An 18,502-nucleotide genomic window follows, 5' to 3' on the forward strand; every position below is an offset into this window, starting at 1 on the left:
AGCAGTTTTTGATTTTTAACTCATTTGTTAAGTATAACCTAAAATTGTTTTACCTTAGGAAATAAAGGAATTAACACCCAAAAAACAATTCAGATGAGGAGAAATAGTATGATGTGTTGAAAACAAAGTTTTGTATTTAAGTTTTAAAAGCATATTTCTTTCAAGTATTGCAATTTTCTTTTACAGTTATTCTTCCTATGGAAATCAAGGCAGTCAAGGCTATGGACAGACACAACAAGTAGGTTAAAAAATCAGTTGTCTTTTATTTAATAAATAATAACGTTTATAAATAATTATTTTAATCTAGTAAGTAATACAGTTTGAGTATTTACCTGAATTTCAGAGCTATTCTGGCTATGGGCAAACGACTGATTCTTCATATGGACAAAACTATGGTGGTTACTCCGGTTATGGACAAAATCAATCAGGTTGGACTGGTTTGTTAAATTACTATTTTAGAGAGTCAGAAATCAGAGCCTTCACTAAATAGTATTCTTACTTAATTTTTAGGTTATTCACAGTCCTATGGTAGTTATGAGAATCAAAAGCAGAGTTCCTATGGCCAGCAGTCATATAATAACCAGGGACAACAAAACACGGAATCATCAGGAGGGTAAGTGAACAGTGAATTATTGAAATTATGTTGGGCATGTCTGCCTTTTTATTTCTACTTGTGGTGCTGGTAGTAGAATCTAGGACTTCGGGTGCCCAAATTCTTCAAATTGCTTTTGAGCTACTTGATGCAGTACCTTAAATATATATTTGGTTTGATTTGGTTTGAATTTTTTTTTAATGTGTTTTTCAAAAAGACAGTATTTCTCTGTGTAGCCTTGGCTGTAATAGAACTTACTCTCTATACCAGTCTGGCCTTTAACTAACTAAGGGATCTGTCAGTCTCTGCCTCCTGATCCCTCTGTTGAGATTAAAGGCATATATCACCATCACCTAGTGAAGAAATGCTTCTTGAGTTAGTGTTCAAACAATAGTTTTGTGGTGTTTTTGAATTGGGAGTTGAAATAGATTGCTGTGGTATTCTGTAGAATTAGATATGACTGTTGAGAATGGGGCAACTCCACCTAAGCTCCCTTTTTTGAGGCCAGAGTCTTCATAGCTTAGGTTGGCCTTAAGGTCAGGATGTTCATGTCTTCCCAGTACCAAAAGAACAGCCACCATGCTTGGCTACAAATAAAAAAGACATGATGTTGAAAGGAAGTGACATAGATCCTGTAAGTGTAACTGGTAAGAGAACTCATCACTGAATGACCGAGTTTGCAGAAGAATCATACATATCCTACATTTTCTTTTAACTCAGAGAAGTAAAAACTAGTTACTTCGTTAATAGTATCTAAAGGTTTTTGTTTCTGTTTTTATTGTTGTTTTTCTCAAGTATAACAACTTCCTTTTTCCCCTTTGGTATCTTTTTAGTGATAGTGAAATTGTCTTTGGAAGGCATTCCATTGATAAATTTTTATAGATAAAAGAACCAAATAATTACCATGAGAAATAGTAGTAGACACTGCTGAGATTTAGCTGTATAGTGTCCTTTTTATTTTTTACTTTTTTAAGTGCATTGGTGTTTTGCCTGTATGTGTGTCTGTGAGAGTATTAAATCTTAGAGTTGCAGACAGTTGTGATCTCTGACAGGTTGGTGCTGGGATTTGTTCTCTTAACTCCTGAGCCATCTCTCCAGCCCTGTATTAGTGTCCTTTAACTTGCTTCCGCAAACATAATTCCGTAAGTTCTCATGTTCTTGATTTCTGTTCAGTCAAGGTGGAAGAGCACCTTCATATGGCCAGTCAGACTATGGTCAGCAAGATTCTTATGACCAGCAGTCAGGTTATGATCAGCACCAAGGCTCATATGATGAGCAGTCCAATTATCAGCAGCATGATTCCTATAATCAAAACCAGCAGTCTTACCATCCACAAAGGGAAAACTATAGCCACCACACACAAGGTAAGATAATGGCCTCTTTTCCATCATTCCTTCACAGAATTGTTCATTGAGTACGGATGTAGACACTCAGAATTTTACTTGGTGATAGAAATTTGGCAGGGGCTGGGGATTTAGCTCAGTGGTAGAGCGCTTACCTAGGAAGCACAAGGCCCTGGGTTCGGTCTCCAGCTCCGGAGGAAAAAAAAAAAAAAAAAGAAAGAAATTTGGCATGACTGGAAATAGATTTCTCATGGCCATAGAAACTATTACTAGATTTTTCTTTTTAACTTTTTGGAGATTGTCAGAGGTTGCATGACTTTTTTGGTTGCTGATTACATTTCTCTTAAACTGATACTGTCTCTTAAACTGAGCAGTTGACAGTGCTCTTGCTGTCAGTTCTTTTGGTGATGGTATACTTACTTGATTTAGGAAACTTTAGTCTTCTCTAATCTCTTATAAGAAGAAACAGCCATTAATTTTTCTTGTTCCATAGCACTTTATATACATTATTGATACATAGGACTCAGACCACACCAGCAAAGTCAGTGATTCAAGCGGAAGTTTTTGGGAGGATTTTTGTTTGTTTTGTTTTTGTTTTAGTCTTATTTTTTTTCCCCCCAATTCTTTTGTTGTCTACATAGGACTTGGCTCCTAGTAAGTGGTCATGAAACATTTTTGCTGAAAAAAACTATTTTGGTGGTGCTAGGAGTTGAATTCCTGGATCTCTATATATATGTGTGTTAGGTAAACAATTCATCACTGAGCGATATTCCTAGCCATATTGATTATAGAGTGAATTAGCAAAATAGTCTCTGGATATCTGTTTTCTCAGTTTGGAAAGTATGTGGTGGCTGTGGTTTTGCAGGCCTGGTCTGGGCTTAGCTTACATATAATGTCTTTGAAGTGAGGGAAATAGAACTAGAAGTCTAGTTAGCTTAAGTAATTTTATTTGCTGTCTGATTTTGTAGCGAAATGGAATTTGATGTAGATGTAATTCTTAAGCACATTGAATTCCAGAATGTTATGTGATAGCTTGCATTTGATTTATTTCTTCCTTTCCCTGAAGGACATTCTATGTGTCAAAAGGAGCCATGAACAATTATATTGTTTGAAACATTTAATCATAAGTGAAAATAGTTGCCTGGTATGGGGACTTACATCATAATTCCTGGACAGGAAAATTGCTACTTAAGCTAAGGAACTGGAGATCAGCCTAATGTAGGGAGACATTGTTGTAACAACAACAAAGAAATTGAAGTGACAATATTTTTGTGTGTTACGCTTTTCTTTTTGTAGATGACCGTCGTGATATGAGTAGGTATGGAGAAGATAATAGAGGATATGGCGGGTCACAGGGAGGAGGTAGAGGGCGTGGGGGATATGACAAGGATGGAAGAGGTCCTATGACAGGATCAAGGTAAGTATTGAGATACAGATGCCTTCATTTTCTCTTTCTTAGTGTTTTCCTTATTGTATTCTGGCATTTAAGTACAGGGGCTTTAGAGATTACATTGTAGAGAGAAGAACAGAAAGTAAACCTTTTTTTCAGGCTTTTATATGTCATAAATCATTTTATAAGAGGCTATATTGATACTATTTTATATGGTGTATGTTAATTTAAACACCATTAAAACTCCCTACCTTTGTTATGATTAAATTAAATTACTTGATTGGTTTTCCTGCTGGAGCTAGACTCAAACCTTTGGAAACCAAAGTGTTTAGTGTCTTAACCAATAAAAAGGTAAATTAATCTGTATGAAAGACAAAGAGTTCCCTTGGGTGGGGAAAGTATTAGATCGTAGCAGAATAGAAAGGTGGGATAGACATGTAAGAAAGCTTTAATATATGTCTTTCCTTAAACATAAGTTTTGAAATAATATATCACATAACACTTTAGTTGTAGCTGTGGTATGTGAGACTTTTAATTTCTTGTTGCTATTTTTAAATTATTGATGTTGGTTTCATTTACTTATGATATAAGTTATAAAAGCTGATTTAGCATAATTTTAAAATACATCTTTAAAGTTAGTGCATTGGTCTTGAAAATGGAATGAAAACCAATTGGTCTATGTCCTGAGATTTATAGATTGTAGATTTGTACACAGGCTTTAAAATAATTGTTTACTAAGAATTGAAAGTATTGGTGGCCTGCTACTGCTATTTAATGACATAACAGTAGCAGTTCAGTTCTGTGAGAGGAGAAACAACTAATACAGCCACTTTAATTGCTCCCCATATTTGCTTATATCTGTTTTAATATTCTAAATGCTTTGATGTTATGGAAATGCCAAAGTTTGATAATTTTGAAAAATTTTATACGAGAGTTTAAAGGCTTTTTAAAAAGTTGACATTAATTTTTTGATTGGTACTCATTTTACTAAGATAAATGATACATACTTATCTTCATTAGTTATCAGGAGTTTTGTGATTGGTAGTTATTTACTTTACCAAGATACTGTATTTGTCTTGATTATCAAATTCTGCCACCAGTAAAGTGAAGTGGTACTTACTTTTTACCCAGCGGCTCCCCAGCCTAAAACTCCTGAGATAACAAAAGATTTGTTTATTTATTTTATATATATGAGTACACTGTAGCTGTCTTCATGCACACCAGAAAAGGGCATCAGATCCCATAACAGATGGTTGTGAGCCACCATGTGGTTGCTGGGAATTGAACTCAGGACCTCTGAGAGAGCAGTCAATGCTCTTAACCACTGAGCCATCTCTCCAGCCCCTGATACTTAACTTTCAAATGAAGTTTTTTTTAGATAACTGGCTACCTGGAATCCTATTAATAGATTACGTATTAAAACTGACTGTTGCTAGGTGTGGTGGTGAACACCTTTACTCCTAGCACTCAGGAGGCAGAGGCAAATGGATCTCTGGGAGTTCAAGGCCAGCCTGGTCTACAAAACAAGTCCAGGACAGCCAGGGTTGTTACACAGAGAAACCCTGTCTTGAAAAACAAAACAAAAAACCTGTGACTGACTGAATAATGGAATCCCACTTTTTAGGAAGGTAAATGGGTAGGGAGTCAATAAATAACATATTAGTTTGTGAGCACCATCTTAGAACCACGGGATCGAAAGCGTGTTGCTGATTCTTCCCTAATGATGGAAACCACCTGGGTTCCCTTCCCCCACCCCCCACAAAAAAGCAACATAGCTTCCTTGGCAATATATCTTGAGTTTAATTTGTAGCTCAAATACTAGTTGATAAACTAAGTTTTTATTTTTAAATTTCTTTATGCATAGAAACTCCTTATACAAAGAGTTTTTGCAGAAGTCTGGTATTTATTAGGTCAAAATGATGCTGATGTTTAAATGGTGGTAAAGTGAGAGAGAATAAGAGATTTTAGTCTTAACTACTTCCTTGTTTCCCAGTATATTAATTGTTCACATAAAGCCTGTTTAGAAATCTTGGTGGCTACTTACTTTCTGTATTGAGATGTCAAGGTTTGATTTTTCTTTTGGTGAAAGGCAAGATGATAAATGTTTTAGGCTTCAACCTTGCCCTTGGACCACCAAAGTAGGCATAAACGAATGTAAACAAACCTGTCTGTCTTTGTAAAACTTTATGAATACTGGTTAGATCTCTGCTGGGTGTGATGGTGCATGCCTTTAATGCCAGCACTCCAGAGGCAGGCAGATCTGTGAGTTTAAGACCAAGCTTGGTCTATATAAGAGTTCCCGGACTACTCTCTCTCCAGGGAAAGGGGGCGGCAAATAAAAACTAAAAATTTTCATGTACTACAACATTTTTTAAAAAGATCTGTATGTTTATGTTTAGTTTATGTGTGTGAGTACACTGTCACTCTCTTCAGAGAGCATCAGAAGAAATCATCAGATCCCATTACAGATGGTTGTGAGTCATCATTGATTGTTGGGAATTGAACTTAGGACCTTTGGAAGAACAGTCATTGTTCTTAACCACTGATCCATCCCTCCAGCCCAATACTATAACATCTTTAAGATGTGCCTTTTAGCTTATTCATTAGGGTATAGCATTGTGAATTTGACTATAAATGCCCAGTTTCAAGATCTCTCTTTTTTTTCTTTTAAACACACATGGTTTTGTGCTTAAATACCAAAATACACAGAAATTTTAGTCTTCAGCACCCCTATTTGTGTTTCTAATCATCTCACTCAGTAGGTTAAAACTTTAACTGTGGGGTGTAAAGGCTAAGAGGGACACATAGGTTTGAAGTACCTGGCATTAAGTAGATTTATCACTTACAGAGGGTCATAGTTTGAGGGTGAGGTTTGGGTATGTGGTAAAGAATGGGTTGTTTTTATTCTGTGACTGGTTGGCTGGAGGAAGACTTAATACCAAAAAGGAAACCATTGACTTAATTTGGAGAGATATATGTTAAGTTCATAGGAACTACAAGAAATGGACTTTTCATTGAAAAACAATTGTTGCAAAGAATACTGAGTTTCTTACTGTCCTGACTTTGACATCTTACTGGGCTAGAAGCTAAGATAAAAATGTCTCAATGCAGGGGTTGGGGATTTAGCTCAGTGGGCAAGCACAAGGCCCTAGGTTCGGTCCTCAGCTCCTAAAAAAAAAAAAAAGAAAAAAAAAAAAGTCTCAATGCCTTTTAGTTTTAGCATTGATTACTCTAGTGCAGAATATCTTATTTCATTGTTTGTATATGATAGAGTTAAGTGATTCAAGCTCTTCATTGTGAATTCCAAAATTCTTCAACTGAGTATTTTCTCCCTTTTGTAAGAGAATTTAATTAGCTCTCTTAAAAACATGTATCTGTATAGCCAGATGTGGTGGTAGTGTCTGCCTTTAATCCCAGCCTCTGGGAGGCAGAGGCAGGTGCATCTCTTGAGTTCCATGACAGCTGGAACTACATACAGAGACTCTATCTCAAACAAAAGGTGTGTATGTTCTGAATCAGAGGTATGTAAAGTTATGGTAAAGTGATAACCATGTTTTAGCATGGTTAAAACAGTGGGTTCTAGCCAGGCAATGGTGGCACACCTTTAACTGCAGCACTCTGGAGGCAGAGGCAAGAGGGTCGTTATGAGTTCAAGGCTAGCCTGATCTACAATGTGAATTCCAGGAAAGCCAGGGCTACATAGAGAAGCCCTGTCTCAAAATCAAAACAACAACAAAAGTTAGATTCTATCCCTAATACCTGGATATGACAGAGTTGAATATATGTTCTAGTTGTAGTGTAGACTAGCACTACTTCATAGAAAAACAATGTGGGTCATAAATTTGATCTATGTGTATAGTTTTAAAATTTCAAGTAGCCACATTGAAAAGAAAACAGCCCAGGGCTATAGCTCACTTTGTGCTAGTCTCTTGGATTCAATTCTTAGGACTGCAAAAGAAAGAGAAAATAGAAATAACAGCAGTGAGAACAATCTTTTTTTTTTTTTTTTTTTTTTTTGGTTCTTTTTTTCGGAGCTGGGGACCGAACCCAGGGCCTTGCGCTTCCTAGGTAAGCGCTCTACCACTGAGCTAAATCCCCAGCCCCCAGTGAGAACAATCTTATTAATATACTTTAACCCAGTACATCTAAAATAGTTTATGTAATAGGTAAGCTGTGATGCTAAAACTAGAAATTAGTTCATTTTTGACATTTAGAGCTATCAATTTTATCTACTTACATTTTAAATACTCATGCAGATATATATTGGATATTGTATATTGGATATTGTAGCTCTGGAGAGACTCTTGCCTTCCTGAAGTTAATCGATTGATAAATCTTGATTCTGAAAACCTTTTTGTCATATACATATACAACGTGGAGGGAAGTACACCAGACTATTGAAAATGATGTTCAAATTGATTGAATCATTCACATAACTTTATTGGTTTTTTTCCTCTCACTCTCAAAATGTTTGTTCTGGATTTATTAGTATAAAAACTCAAGCACAGAGCAAGGTTTTGAGGTAATCTCTTACTGCTTTTTAGCTATGCCCTTTTTTCTCCGAGTACCAGGATAAAAGATTCCTGCAGCCTGATTCATGTTTAAGTAAGCTCAGCTACCTGGGAAGTAAAGCAGGAGAATTAGAGCTTGAGCTGAAGGCTGGAGAGTTGAGCAGCATTGCGCTGGTTCTGGGTGCACCATATAAGGTGGTAGTATGGTAGTATGATTGTATCATCGTGTGGCTTCCTAGGAATTTAGTCCTTCAGTGTAGATGTAGTCGATGGATTCTTTTGTTTGTTTATCAGTTGAAAGCTTAATGTAGTGCCTTGTGTTTGTTATTAATCCCAGCACTTGGGAGAATTGCCAAGAGTTTGAGGCCAGCTTGGGGTCCCTTGTACCAGGCTGGCCCAGTTAAATAAAATGAGAGACTGTCTCCAAACAAAAATGCACACGCCCCTTAAACAAAAACTGGAAGGAATAGTATGTTTAATTAAACAATGTTTTTAACTTTATAACTATGGATATTTACTTTTCCTGCATGTATGTTTATATACTACATGTGTGCATTGCCCATGAAGGCTAGAAGAGAATGTTGGATCTACTAAGACCGCAGTTCTAGGCTGTGAGCTATTGAAAATTGAATATGAGTTCTCTGGAAAAGCAGCCAGTGCTCTTACCACTGAGTTATCTTTCCAGCCCCCAAATGTTCCTTTTTATTGAATGTGTCTTTTCTAAAGTATATGATGATAAAACCTCCACAGTCTACCCTAGAGTCCTCTTTTCATTATGGTTTTGAATTTGGAAGCCCCGTATTTTTTGTTTCTATAACTTTTAAGTTTCTATACGTATGTAGGGATACTTAGCCAATTAAATTGAAGATACCTATGTGTCTTAACTATCCCTGTTACTTTACCTTAAATGTTCTTGGGGAGTTCTTTATGTGTACTTCTTTGCTTCTATTTGTGGGGTTGAACATTTTTAAGACTTATTATTTATTTCATGTATGTGGGTATACTGTCACTGTGGATGCCTATAACAGATGGTTGTAAGCCACCATGTGGTTGCTGGGGATTGAACGCAGGATCTGTAGAAGAGCAGACAGTGCTCTTAATTGCTGAGTCATCTCTCCAGCCTAATTTGAAACATTTTGATGCAGCTGTTGAAATATCCTTCTGTCTTAATTTGCTAACGAGGCCTTAATATGTAGAAGAAATGACTTTGACTTAACTGCAAGCTTGGAAGAAACATTAACCACAAGAATATCTCCCTTACTCCTGTAGCTAATACAGTAAATTTCCTAGTAAAGAAATTGTAATATAATTAATACAAAGCTTACTTAAGGAGTGAGAATGATTGAATGCCATTTGAATGTACAGGTGAAACATTAAGATCAGAATTTCTTAGACTTAACTATATATAATAAATTACCTGGGACTCTTATTACCATTCTATGGAGACTGAGAGCCTGCTTTTCTGAGGAGCTCTTAGGCTATGTTTATACTTGTGCTTACCCTTTGAATAGAAAGGATATAGAACTGAATTTTGTAAAGAAGGAAACTCAACCTTAATGTTCTTATATATTCTTTTAGAGGATGCATCTTTAAAAAAAATTTCTTTATGTGTACTTTATTTTGTGTAAATATTTGCCACATGTTGGTGCCCACAGACAGAAGAGGGTATTGAATCCTTTGGAGCTAGAGTTATAGGCAGTTATATTGCAACCACTGAACATGGGTTCTGGGGAACTGAACTTGAATCTTCTGGAAGAGCAGTAAGTGCCCTTAAAAGATAACCATTGAACCATCTTTATCCTTTTTCTTTTTTAATTGTTCAGCCAGGTCACACAGTAGTACATGCTTTTAATCCCGGCACTTGGGAGATTGAGGCAGGTGGATCTCTGACTTTGAGGCCTGCTTAGTCTACATAGTGAGTTCAAGGACAGCTAGGGCTCTGTTAGAGAGACAAAAATAACCACTACTGGGGTTGGGGATTTGGCTCAGTGGTAGAGTGCCTGCCTAGCAAACGCAAGGCCCTGGGTTCGGTCCCCAGCTCCGGGGGGGGAAAAAAATAACCACTACCACCAAATCATTCAAAGTTGTATAGTTTGGAGAGTGGAAATGAAAGAGGCTCCCTGATGTGTAATAACATGGTATATTTTTCTTTCATTGTGGACCAGATCAGCTGTTCCGTTGAAAACAAAACAATTAGGATGTATCTTATGAACACATAGCTTGTAGTTTCCTTGTAAAAAGTCTTTCTTCAAGTCTTAAACATTTTAACTTGCTAAAATGGGCATGATGACACATGCCTATAATCCCAGTGCTGGGAAGAGAAGACTTGAAGATTCTAGGGGCTCAGTAGCCAGGCAGTTTAGCTGATTCATGAGCTTTAAATTCAGTGGAGCTCAAGAAATTAAAAGATGGGGCTGGGGATTTAGCTCAGTGGTAGAGCGCTTACCTAGGAAGCACAAGGCCCTGGGTTCGGTCCCCAGCTCCGAAAAAAAGAACCAAAAAAAAAAAAAAAAGAAATTAAAAGATAAGGTGGAAAATAGAAGACTTCTGGTAGACATCTGGCCTCCACAAACAGGAGTAGCCCACGCATGCATGCAACATATACAAGAACAATTTTTTTAAAGAAATGTGGGCTTGATATTTTCATTAATTCTTGTCTGTCACTGGGGTTCTGAGGTTCATCTTTGAAGGAACCTTGGCCTCATATAATTTTCAAGGGGCTTGGAGAATAGCTTAATAGTAGACCGCTTACTTAAGCAAGCATGAGAACTTATGTTCAGTCCCCAGTACTGAAAAAGAAGGAACATTTTATTTTCAACAGTTTAGCCTCTGCTTGTTCATGGCAAATGGACTTAGAGGAGAAAGTGAAAGTGTTTTGGTAAATATTATTTGGGGGTTTCTACCCCGCCTTAATCATTTAGTTCCCAAATAAAAGACAAAACAGAAAAAACAAAGCAAAACAAAAACCCAACCTTTATATTTATAATAAGCCTTAAAGCATTAGAGCTAGGCAGATAAATCAACCCTCAAGTTCTATCTACCCTATGGTGCTTTCTGCCTTCTTCTTGCTCACTCCAGTGGACTCTGCCTCAGACCCCAAGCCCAGGAACTGAAGCCTACCTCTCTTCTGCCCAGCTACAGGCTGTAGGCATCTTTATTCGACCAGTAGTTTTAGGGAACAAGATTCGTACACAAAAGCTGGTATACATGAGAATATATTTGTCTTGAGACAATGGCCTTGGGATACAAAATTTAGTAGTATATTACACAGCAACAGACCAAACCTCAACACAAAAGGTTCAAGAACTCAAATTCATCTTTATCTACATAGCAAATTCAGGACCATCATTAAGACCTTGTCTCAAGAAACTAAAACCAAAATGGAAATGACTAGCTTCTCTTTCTTAAGGAGGTAGCAGTAACATACATGCAAGTTAATGTGTAGGGAAGGTTTAGGTACTGTGCTAAAACAGTAATCTTAAATGCAAAACTGTGTCTATGAAGGACTTCAGTTTAGTATTGTCTACATAGCCTTGAATGAGCCTTAGTCTCCTGCTAGAAAAAAGGGTTTTCTGGCACTTAAATTTAAAAGCAAATTAAAACAAGTGTCTGAACCTAAGTTAATTCTAAAGCAAAATGTTTTTATGTCAGAGTAATAAAGAGAAAGCTTTCTCATTTAGTTTTCATTGGACAATTCAGAAAAGCCATTTTTGTAAGCAGATAATAAATTAGGTTAGTTTCTAGGATCATAATAGATGAGCAGCAACTCATATTATCTGAAAACTGTGGGTTTCTTATTAGCACTTGTGTTATAGAAGGTTTATGTATTTCACTCAAGAGACAGGCTTTTATGGGATGAATAGAATTTGTTGGATTTTTTTTGTTGTTGTTGGTTGGTTTTTTGTTTTAATTACGTTATTAGTATGAGTTGCTTATTAGATTTGTTACTTAAAACCATGTGTACAAGGACCACTGACTTGACTGATAGCGTAAATTTGCCAAATAAAGTCATTCTGTGACTTTGCATCTTTAACATATTTTGCCGGTTTCATATTGAGACCATTTGGCAGCTTGAACCTCAGTTATGGTAGGAAAAGATCTCATATTCCAGTGGATCATGGAGAGGAGCAGTTTTGAGTTTAGCTTTTTCTAGTCCTCACTTTTTATCAATCTTCTTAAGTTTAAAGTTTTAAGACTTTTTATTCAGACTGATTTTTGTTTAAATTTATTCCTTTAAAATTAATAAAATCCATAATTTAATATCACAGCAGAATCTGTTCTCAAGTTTTTACCTTTCCTGTTCTGCTATCAAAGTCTAACTTTGCTTTTTATTCCTCTGGTCTTTTAGCTTTTTCTTTCTTGTATTTAAAAAGTACTCCTAATACTCTAATTTCACATTTTTCATGCTGTGCCTGCAGCTTTAAGTTGTGGTTTGAGTAGTAATCTTTAGGCTTGGGGTTGGGAAGCTGATTTTTTTTTTTTTTTTACATAAAAAGTATATTAGATGTATTATAATAAATGTGAAAAGACAGTTCGTGGAATAAATCCTTGGGAAAGCACTTAGATTGAATCATTGAACTCTGAAATGGATTTACTGGAAAGTTAGTGGTGCTACTATTTTCCTAGGCACTCTACTTGTGACAGTTAAGTGTAGATTGAGCCCAGGGCTCAGCACATTAGAGACTTAAGGAAGAAATCATTTCTTCAATTTTTCCTCTGCAGTGGTGGTGACCGCGGTGGCTTCAAAAATTTTGGTGGTAAGTGCTGAGTATCCCAAAATGTTTCAGTGGAAATGCTATATAAATCTAAAAGCCACCAATATTCCGCAGATGCAGTCTAAGCCCTTGTTACTCTGTTGAGGCTCGTGTGTTGTGTGCATTACAAAGTACTCTCTGTATACACTCTTATATCAAAGTAGATATTAAAAGCCAAATCTGATCTCAAATAGTCCAATGCGTTTTCTACACAGTGCATTTGCATGAAAGAGTTTGTGACCAATGAATGAGGACTTCACTGGGTTTTTGACAATAGGTTTTTTTTTCTATAAAGGTAGTTGACATGGTGTTTTTAAATTATTAGGGGTTTCCAATCAGCCTTACAACAGTGCTTGACAAAAGTGATGGTAGAATAATGACAAAAGTGGGTGCTATCTTGGACAAGGCTAAAGAAGTGTTGGCATTCGTCTTGATTTCCTAAACTTTAAATAGTAAACATTTATGTAGTTACTTTTAAACCTGTGATGGTTGACTTTTAAGGATTTGAAGTACTGACTTTACATGCTTTGGTTATTACTGTTTCCTTTTTAATTTCAAATAAGTTGTCTTAGACAACCTTTCCTTTTCTTCTTCCATAGGTCACAGGGATTATGGACCCAGACCAGATGCTGGTAAGAATTATGTATTTGGAGGGGTGAATACTGGAGGGAGGTTTAATTTAATTTAATTGTGCTGCCTGATCTGGGGAATTTGATTTAAAATAACAATTCAGTGATCTGATAGACAGCTTACTAGAGAAATTGCTGTTTGTGATTTTCTATATTACACTTTTTCTTGTTTGAAGAAACATTCAAATTTTTACTGCTAATAAGTGTTAATACAGTCTAGCTTAAAAGAAGTTTGTTAGCAATGTAGAGGTAAAAATAGCTGTTTAAATCTTTCATTGGATTGGTAGTTTTAGTGGGCATAAGAAAGTTGTTCATGAACAAGGGAAATTGTCTTTCTCTGGGTAGAAGTCACTAATTTTATGTGGCTTTTCATTTTTAGATGAATTAAAGGCTATAGACTTGCTTTTGGAGCCTTTTGAAAGTTAGGATTTAGAGGTTAAAATCTATTTGAGTAAAAATATTTAATATATATTGAAATCAGAACTTTTGTTTTTATTAAGATGCCAAAGTATTCTATATGGATGGCAATTTCTGAATTATCCCTTGATGGACTGAATTTTTATACAGCTTTCTTACTTTGTTGTACTAATCCAAAAGTGTGCGTGTAAGGTAAGGTGTGTGTACAAGGTGCTCTTACCTTCTGATATATTCAAGGCTTTTTGCAGTGAATGGGAAACCAGCAGATATGCTTGGCTGGCTGGCTTGAGAGTCAAGTGTCCAATTTGGGGGAATTGTATACTAGAAAGCCTTTTAAAAGTATTGATTAGTAAGTCGTATGAATATATATAATTGAAAATTCTTCAGAGAAAGGTATGCTAATTAACTTTCTTCATCTCTTCATGAGTTTTAGTCCTGGATCTGAAGAGTGATATTTTTAACATCTCCCTTAATTGGTCTATATGTATTTCAGAGTGTAACCTGCATTTTACCTTAGTTTTGTTGTAAGAATTGATCTTTCATATAACAACTGTAAATATTTGCATGTTTATATAAGATTTAATATTGGTCCATATATTTGGCACTTAGAAGCAGTCCAATACTAGTCAATAAATTGTTTTTGATTACTGAACAGGATGTAGTAATTTAAGGAATATGTATATGAAATTGACCATAACTTTTCCCCCGTAGATTCAGAGTCTGATAATTCAGATAACAACACAATCTTTGTGCAAGGACTTGGGGAGGGTGTGTCTACAGATCAAGTGGGAGAGTTCTTTAAGCAAATAGGAATTATCAAGGTAAGTTAAAAGTGTCACATTGAAGATTTCATAAGTGTTAATATTCTAATTAAGTTACATACATTACATTGTAAGTCTGTATACTCTAGTAAGCATTATCTAAATCCTTTAATGCATGTGCTTCCCAAAGTCTGTAGGCCTTTGCTAAGTGTTTTATTTAGCTTTCTGTTGCTGTTATAGAATATTCTGGCCAAAAGAAACTTGAGGAGGAAAGGGATTATTTCATTTGGCTTATCATAATCCATCATTGAGGGAAGTCAGGGCAGGAACTGAATGAAGTAGAGACCGTGAGGAGCACTTTACTTGCTTGCTCCCTATGGTTTGCTCAGCATGTTTTCTTAGACTATGCAGGATCACCTCTCAGAGGTGGCAATGTCTCCAGTGGGCTGAGCCCTCCCATATCAGTTGGTCAGTCAGTCTGGTGGAAGCATTTTCTCAATTGCTGTTCCTCTTTCAAGGTGATTTCAACTAGAGTCAAGTTTACAAAAAAACTAAGGAGCATACTGAGTTCACTGTGCATGAAGGTTTTATTTTTTACTCATGTCGTCTTTGTTCTTGTGCTTAAGCTTTATTTTTGGGTTCTGAAATGCAATTATATGTAAACAGAAGTTATTACTAACAACTTTTTATGCTTAATGTCTGTACTGCATCAGTTTATTATCTTGTGATTATTCTGTTGTTGTTCACTTAATCTCACGCATGTACTTCTTATCTTTAACTGGAAAGTAGCCTGTAGAACAGCAGGGTTAAGGAAATAATGGTTGGTTGATGTTATTGCATTCACTGGTCCTTGTTTTGGTATGTGTGAAATATCTTATTTTTTTCTTATTTGGGAATTCCTAGGGTTTTTTTGTTTGTTTGCTTTTGCTTTTTTTTCTTTTCTTTTTTTTTTAAATTTATATATGAACCTACACAAGTTCAGAGCTTTTCTTTGTTTTGAGATAGGGGCTCCCATTGTGCCTGAGTTAGCCTGAAACTCAAAATTGTGCTGCCTTAGCCTCCTGAGTGCTAGGATTAGAGGGACAAGACATCATGGCTGGCCACATATTTTTTAATAAAGTAGAACTGTCTTCTACCCTCATCCCAGCCAAGGTCCAATGAATATCTTAATAATAATGCATTGATTTTATTGCTAGCCTTTAAATGTTTTACAGAATATGTAATTTTTTTTAACATTATCTATACTTGGTTTTTATGGGTTTAAACAAGTACACATAGACAGCATGCCATTTTTTAGGACTTTTGGTTTTTTGGTCATTGTCACTGTTTTTGGTGGTCCTAAAAGTAGAATCCAGACCCTCAAATATACTATCTCTTAGATTTTTTTTTTTTCTTTTTTTCGGAGCTGGGGACCGAACCCAGGGCCTTGCGCTTGCTAGGTAAGCGCTCTACCACTGAGCTAAATCCCCAACCCCAGATTTTTTTTTTTAAAAGCTCTGGCTATCCTGGAATTCACTATGTAGACCAAGCTGACCTTAAAGTATTTAAGATGGACCTTCCTTGCCTCTGCCTCCAGAGAACTGGGAATAAAGGCACATGCCATTACTGCTGGCTCCTGGCAAGGTTTTTATAGTTTGTTTTTCTCTTACTGCAGGATGGAAGGAATATTTTCAATGTCCACACCTATAGCTAACTCCGTTTTTACATTAAATATATATACTATTTTGTAATATGGATGTATGGATCCCTTTTTAAAAATCTCTACCTGCCTGGATAGGTGGCCCCACTGTGAAGACCATGTACTTACTGTTCCAGAGGATCTGAGTTCAGTTTTCAGTACCCATGTTGGAATGCTTACCATCTGCCCGAAGGTCCAACTACAGGGAATCTGATGGTTCTGATTTCTGAGGGGACTTGCACTCATGTGCATACCATATACATACATACATATATATGCAAATAATTGAAAATAATAAATTTTTGAAAAAAATCTTTACCTAAATGATACATCGTTATTTATTCCTGAAATGCAACAACAATTTGATCTTTCTTTTTTTAGACTAACAAAAAGACTGGAAAACCAATGATAAATCTTTACACAGACAAAGACACAGGAAAGCCAAAAGGAGAAGCAACAGTGTCATTTGATGACCCTCCATCAGCTAAGGCAGCCATTGATTGGTTTGATGGTATGCTCCATTCCTATATTTAAAATGATGTATGGGTTTGGGTGTTTTGCCTGCATGTATGTCTGTGCATGGTTTGTGAAGCTGGTGCCTTTGGAAGCCAGAAGAGGATATCACATCTGGAAATGGAGGCATAGGTGGTTGTGAGCTGTCATATGGGTCCTGGGACTCCTAGAGAAGCAAGCAGCCAGTGCTCCTAACTGCTGAATATCTCTCTAGCTCCCATTTGTAACTTTGAAGAAATATTTTCTAGCCTGGAAGGCAAAACATATTCTGAGAGATAGTGGTTATTTTCCTGTTTAATAGTGATCAAGACTACAACAAGCTTGTGCTTTATGTACTTGTAGATAAGAGATGAAGTATCTTTGTTTGTGTTTCTTTACTCTTACTTGCACATAATTCTAACCCTGATACAGGTATAGAAAATTGGCTTGTTTGACATCTGCCAGCTAGGCATCTTGTCTAAAACATGCTGCAACCTTCCAAAAACGTGCTACTTGATGAGGACCAAGTATTCAAGCATGGTCCTGTTGGGGACAATTTTACAACTAACTCTGAACCTCAGTCTTGTTTACCCCTCCCATTTTGTTTATTCTAAACTATAAACACACTGGGAAGCCCATCTGTATGTATAAACATATGTGTGAAGATATAAATACACACACACACACACACACACACACACATATATATGCATGTGTATTGTGTATGCACATGTACATACACTAATTCCCTTTAAGAAATAAATGGTAATACAGTTGACAGTTCTGCAAATTAGGCATTCATATAAAGTATTAGACAGGAATTAGGAATATAGCTCCATCATAGAGTACTTGCATTATGCCTTGGGTTCAGTCCTCAAGACAAGAAAACAAACTTTTATATATACTTATTAAGAATATTAGATATTTTTTGTTGTTTTTAAACTTAGTAAGAAATAACTATCTCCCCATGGGAAGTCTGTTTTGTTGTGTAGATTATGGGTTATATTTTAGCACTATTTGACTGTTTGAAAAGCACTAGTATGTTTAAATGTCTATGGGGATACTTTCATTTTTTTTCTGAAAGTAAAATTAGCCAAGACAGTATCTGTTTTGTTGGGAAGTATGGAGTGGCATTGTAGCATTTATTTAAAACTGTCTTCCCTTCCCTTCTTTTTAGATGTTGGTGAAAAGGTTTTAGTGTCTAGCTGAAGCTGGGGCCTCAAAATCTCAGTGATCCTCTTGCCTCTCAGCCTTTTGAGTGTTAAGGTTGTATGTGTGCACCACCTTGCTCAGCCTCAGAACTGCTTTTTCTTCTTAGGAAAAGAATTCCATGGAAACATCATTAAAGTGTCATTTGCCACGAGAAGGCCTGAATTCATGAGAGGCGGTGGAAGTGGAGGTGGACGGCGAGGTAGGATATTTACATTGATTCCCCAGCACTATGTAAAGAAAGAAAATGGCCCAAATGCTATACAGAGTTTGAATATAAGTCTGTGTTCTGTCCTTGCTTAGATATAATTGCTTGCAACTTAAAAATATTTTTACGTATTTTATGTATGAGTATTCTGCATATACACCTGCATACCAGAAGAGAGCATCAGATCCCACTATACATGTCCTGTTATACTGTGGTTGCTGGGAACCACAGGACCTCTAAAACAGCCAGTGCTCTTAACTGCTAAGCCATCTCTCCAGCCCCACAAATCTTATTTTAGTTTTTGGTTTTTCATGACAGAGTTTCTCTGTGTAGTCCTGGTTGTCCTGGAACTTGCTTTATAGATTAGTGTGGCCTCAACTCAAGAGATTACCATCCCCACCTCACTACACACACACACACACACACACACACACACACACACACACACACACACACACACACACACACACATACATGTTGGGGTGGTGTTCCTGGGATTAATGGTGTGTGCCATCACT

General features: G+C 36.4%; 1 protein-coding gene across 4 annotated transcripts in view; it reads left to right on the forward strand.

Annotated features, from left to right (window-relative positions):
- The window catches only part of Taf15 (TATA-box binding protein associated factor 15), a 32,031-nt gene that overhangs the window by 10,051 nt on the left and 3,478 nt on the right, over nt 1-18,502 (forward strand). For 2 of the 4 annotated variants that reach the window (NM_001105824.2, XM_087570607.1), the window contains exons 3-12: nt 187-238; nt 344-428; nt 511-613; nt 1,766-1,956; nt 3,232-3,352; nt 12,559-12,593; nt 13,190-13,222; nt 14,348-14,457; nt 16,457-16,586; nt 17,886-17,978. In NM_001105824.2, the coding sequence (NP_001099294.2) occupies nt 187-238; nt 344-428; nt 511-613; nt 1,766-1,956; nt 3,232-3,352; nt 12,559-12,593; nt 13,190-13,222; nt 14,348-14,457; nt 16,457-16,586; nt 17,886-17,978 (953 nt within the window). The remainder of the gene's footprint in view (nt 1-186; nt 239-343; nt 429-510; nt 614-1,765; nt 1,957-3,231; nt 3,353-12,558; nt 12,594-13,189; nt 13,223-14,347; nt 14,458-16,456; nt 16,587-17,885; nt 17,979-18,502) is intronic. The other 2 variants (XM_087570606.1, XM_087570608.1) reach the window with 2 other exon arrangements.

This window comes from Rattus norvegicus, chromosome 10, assembly GCF_021556685.1.
Source record: "Rattus norvegicus strain SHRSP/BbbUtx chromosome 10, alternate assembly SHRSP_T2T, whole genome shotgun sequence".
NCBI classification, from domain to species: domain Eukaryota; kingdom Metazoa; phylum Chordata; class Mammalia; order Rodentia; family Muridae; genus Rattus; species Rattus norvegicus.